General features: G+C 44.1%; 1 protein-coding gene across 6 annotated transcripts in view; it reads left to right on the forward strand.

Annotated features, from left to right (window-relative positions):
- Positions 1-5,122, forward strand: part of LOC122564180 (SH2B adapter protein 2) — a 120,906-nt gene that overhangs the window by 87,482 nt on the left and 28,302 nt on the right. For all 6 annotated transcript variants that reach the window (XR_006315836.1, XM_043718864.1, XM_043718863.1 and 3 more), the window contains one exon: positions 1,365-1,529. Coding sequence is in view for 5 of the 6 variants with exons in the window: in XM_043718864.1 (XP_043574799.1) it covers positions 1,365-1,529 (165 nt within the window). In the remaining variant the exon portion in view is untranslated. The remainder of the gene's footprint in view (positions 1-1,364; positions 1,530-5,122) is intronic.

A 5,122-nucleotide genomic window follows, 5' to 3' on the forward strand; every position in this document is an offset into this window, starting at 1 on the left:
ACAACTCCTCCTACTTTCGTATCATCCGCAAACTTGCTCACCTAACCTTCTAACCCCTCTTCCAGGTCATTTATAAAAATGACAAACAGCAATGGTCCCAAAACAGATCCTTGCGGAACACCGCTAGTGACGGCACTCCAAGATGAACCTTTACCATCAACCAATACCCTCTGTCTTCTTCCAGCCAGCCAATTCCTAATCCAAACCTCCAACTCCCCCTCAATGCCATACCTCCGTATTTTTTGAAGTAGCCTACCATGGGGAACCTTATCAAATGCCTTACTAAAATAAGGGTTCGATTCCAGCCTTGGGCAACTGTGGAGTTCACACATTCTCCCTGTGTGTGGGTTTCCTCTGGGTGCTCCAGTTTCCTTGCAAGATCCAAAGAGGTGCAGGTTGGGTGAATTGGCCATGGGAAATTGTCCAAAGTGTTCAGGTTAGGTGCATTGATCAGGAGTAAATATAGGATAATAGGGTAGGGGAATGGGTCTGGATGGGTTACGGTTGTGAAAAATCGGACCTTTCTGGAATTTGCTTGCGACTCCCTGAATGAGACAGGAATGTGTCTCTTCCCACACCTTCTCATGTGAAATGGCTGGATAACCATGAGATATATGAAGCCAGATGAACATGAAGCAGAAGGGTATCGACGGTTATACGGATATTGCTGAGGAAGGATGGGAGTGTCATTGGAATGGTTTCTTTTTCTGTTCAGTGCTTCTGAATTGCACCTACTTTGTTCGGGGATGTTTGACTCTGTAGTCAAACTGTGGGTGCTGGAAATCAGAAACAATAACAGAATCTGCTGGAATCTAGTCCACTGTAGTCACGGCTGAAAGAACTACTTTGAGCAAGTTTCATGTACATAGGGCAAAGTCAATCTGTAGATGTCACATTCATCTCTCTGGCTCCATGCTGGATATAGGAGAGGAGATGTTGACAGACCCTCAAGCATACTGCTTGGAGGATGCTTCAAGAGAAAATATTGGGCTCCTGCCTCAGTGAGGTGCCTGACCATTTATCAGGGAGATCCCAATGCTACCTCTCCCCTGCATAATCCAATAATGGACCTAACAGGTCACTGCTGCCAAGGAGAGACCTGTTAGCCCCTGCCCTGCTCAGTCCACTTAAGACCACTTAGAGGGAATCTACTTTTGCTCCCTGTTCTGCTTCCTGACCTGCCTCCATGCAACTGGTAAAGTTTGGTCCAGTGGGTTTACACCCACTCCACCAAAAGTAGATTCTAAGCTGAGGGTGTACAGTCAACCTGAAGGCTGATTTTTAAAGTGTGTGAGTAGCCATTGCAAAGTCAGCTGCCTCCTGGGCCGCAATGATACAGTCATATACTATCCTCTGTGTCTCAGGTATTACCCAAATGCCTGAAAAGATGTGCATGAACCCAGATGCTGCTGTCACTGTCTCGCACGTCAGACCAAAGGAACCCCAGGTACCGGGACTTCTCGCACACGTCCCTCTGGAAAACTTCCTGCAGGCTCTGCATTCAGAAGCTCTGAGCAGCACATCGACAGGTAAGACCTGGGTCATTGTGATACTGGCTGGTATTATTGCATTGGCAATATAGAGATACTACTGGGGATTCTGCAGCTCACGATGAAAGCTGAAAGCTTGCTGATTGATAAAACTGATTTCACCATTCATGTCTCCTCTTTACATATTGGAGTATTGGGATTCAGTGAATGTTAGGGTTCTGGGTTCGTCGGGTAAGCTTACAGTGCGTCCAGGTAATGGCAGCCCCTTCATTATTCGAACTAGAATGTTCTTTAAGTTCTGGACTGGGTTATTTCAGTGAAAGATCAGTAACCAAAGAGTCAATATATAGGCTATCCGTTTGTACATCGGTCATCAATAGGAATGGAGGTATAAAGATTATTGGGGAAGAGCTGAAGAAAGCAAGTGGTTCTAAATAGCTGGGGTCAGTGTTGGCAGAAAATGGAAGTACGGAAATGGAAATTAAGCAAGGCATTAGCTCTGGTTAGAGTACAGTTGATTCTGCTATGATTCTTTAATGTGATTGAAGAATTTAGACCGTTATTTGTAGAACACAAGCTCCTTACCTGTATATAGGCTATAATGTGATCCAGGTCCCACTAGTTTAAATAGCACGGCTATTATGTGACTTATTTTATTATGCGAAATTGCGTGTTCTATCAGAGTCGACTGTAATTGGAAGAAGTGTGGTACAGTATTATGTGTCATTGAAACTGTAAGGGAGAACCTACAAGATAAGTGGGAAAGTGGCTGTGTTACACAGTGCAGAAGCTTCAGCGACATTGAGAGAGAGGTAACAGCTAGGTACCAATGTGACACAGACACCGAAGTAGATGTGTGGAGTAAGAAAAACAGGAGGAAACCTGGAACCAGCACATGAGGGTTAATGAAGAACTGACAAGTGATATAGAAGGGAGATCAACCAACCCCCATTGTGGCATCATGTACAGGGGGACTAAACTGGGCAAAGTAATAGTTATTTTGGTGAAAATGTAAGAACTAACCCATAGTGAGTACTCTAAAAATTAATGGTTAAAGCAAATAGTTGTGAGAGTAATTCCATCAGCCTGGAGCCATTGAAAACTGCAAATTCAGCACCTATGTGTTGATTAGAGATCGTTTTCACAGTATATCTGGCAGTTGCTGACACACAAGGTGGCAACAGCTCTTGAATACAATATTGGAGCTCCTGGCCGAGGTGGGTCTGAGAAGAAGGGATGTCCTACACCTGGGTAAGAGAAGAATACCATTTCATCATCCTCTACCTGTTTTCACCTCAACCTGCACCTTGTGCAGACCCTGAGTTTGACCCTTTGGCCCAACTGCTTGTAATTAGCATGCAGCAATTCTCAATTAATTAATTTTGAGCTTTCCTGTCCCTTGTGATCCGTGTGGAGACTAATAACTTGTTAAAACTTTCAAGATTTTACTTTTCAAGATTTTTACTCTCCCAAAGAAGCTAGGATAACATAAAATAAACATTTAAAAACTGTAATGTACAAAAACAAAGACAAAGGTACATATTTGCATTCACTAACTGACAAGCTGAAAAATTTCTTCGGTAACACTTTTGCACAATTCCACATTTTTCCTGATCTCCAGCATTGCAGGAACAATTCCACAATCACTTGCATCTCCTCAGGAGAGGTTCAATTCTCCCAACATGCCACACTGAAATTTCCACTATCCTTCAACAACTGTTCCATTCATCTTGTGTTTTGCCAGGTATAATTGCCACCCGCGTGGCACAACACAAGCAATCTCCGTTGCTTAAATCTTCAAGAGACCTATTGGTGTTCTCGCATTTTTAAACTGAAATCAAACTCCAAGGGCATGCTGCTTAGTCATTGACACCATTTGTCCTGCTTCAGCTGAGCACAAGCTTGTCTCCAACACCTCAAACAACAGCTATCCTTTTTATTCCAAAGTTCAGTGTAAGGGAGTTAAAATTGCTACTCCACTTCAACGGGGTTTATGTTTAAGTTTCTCTCCCCATGGCAATGGGATCACACGGACATGTCTCCGAGCTGAGGTGTTTATCTGGGATGGCTTGTTTCACTTTGAGTCAGTACATTTCAAAACATAACAATCTTCTAAGGTTCAGTATTCAAAGCATCCTCTTTCCCTGAAAAGCTGGTGCTCTGCCTGGACTCATCTCTTCCTCCTGTTCCCCCTCATGACCACTCAGGACCTATAGCAAAATTTCCATTGCCTCTCGACTACTGTAAGGTGTTCAATAAAGTGGAAAATATAAGAGATACCCCTTTCTTAGAGAATTTCCAAAATAAATGTTGCTTGTAGCGAAGTCTTGACAAAATATCTTGTTGAGTTTCTGAAATGCTCTCCTCATTATTCATCACTGCTGGAGCACCATGAGATGATGAGTGTCCCTTTATATAATATTTAAGTCTACATGACGACCATGTATCCTCCCAGACAGCTGTCACTGATGGGAAGGTTCTGCAATTAAAACATATTTGTTTGACATTGCTTTGGGCTTTGACTCTGTGTGAAAGGGACAAAGACACTGAAATGGAACCTCAGCCTAGGTGATCCTAGACTTTACACGCTCCTGATTGAAGGACTTATGCCTGAAACATCGATTCTCCTGCTCCTCTGATGCTGCCTGACCGGCTGTGCTTTTCCACTGCCACATTTTTTGACTCTGATCTCCAGCATCTGCAGTCCTCACTTTCTCCTTTACACATCAAATCCAGCAACACAAACCAAGCTGAACCAACCTGAGGGATACATGAGGAGCAGTGCGGCATTTCTTTGTTAATCCAGCTTAGTACCAACAGTACCTAGTTCAAACTCAATAAAGGAGATTTTTACAGAATGATAGAAATTACAACACAGGCAGAGGCCATTTGGCCTCTTGGGGTGGTGCTCTCTCCTCCTTGACCTCAATAGCTACATGTGGTGATCTATTCCACGATCAAGTAGCCCTCAGTTTAAGAGCTTTCTCCTTGTTTCCTCCAATAAGCATCCTTATTTTCCATTCTCTATTTCCACATTCACAGCAGTGACAGCAGTCTCTCAGAATGATCTTCCTTTTTCACTCATTTCTTTCCTGGATGCTCTTACCTCTGTGTCCCTTCCTTCCAGCTTCTCCTGATCTCTGGTAAAGCCCACTGGAGCTCCGAGTCCCAAATCCCCAGTCTTCTGTTCTCTCAATTTTCCAATCTCCCTTTTCTATACCCAAACCCCCATTCCCAGTCCCTCCCTCTCTACCCCGATCCCTAATTCCTTAGTTTTCTCTCTCTGCTAAGGCCAGTGGCTCCATGACTAGCACTGCTGCTTCATAGTGCCAGGGTCCAGCCTTGTTCAGGTTAATGTAGATTGCTCATGGGAAATGCAGGCTTACAGGGATGGGGTGGGGCTGGATGGGATGTTCCCCAGAGTATCGGTGTGTATTGATGGGCCGAATGCTTCCACACTACAGGGATTCTGTGACCAACTTCCACTGAGTTGCCCTTTCCATCCCCAAGTAGAATCTCACTCTCTCTCTACTGGAGCGCCCAGTGAATCCCCCCTCACATCTTTTCTCTCAAGCCACGGTGTACCAAACATCCTCTCTTTTTTTTGTTTATCCCCCCCTTTTCCCCCCCCA

Source organism: Chiloscyllium plagiosum, chromosome 28 (genome assembly GCF_004010195.1).
Source record: "Chiloscyllium plagiosum isolate BGI_BamShark_2017 chromosome 28, ASM401019v2, whole genome shotgun sequence".
Classification (NCBI taxonomy): Eukaryota; Metazoa; Chordata; class Chondrichthyes; order Orectolobiformes; family Hemiscylliidae; genus Chiloscyllium; species Chiloscyllium plagiosum.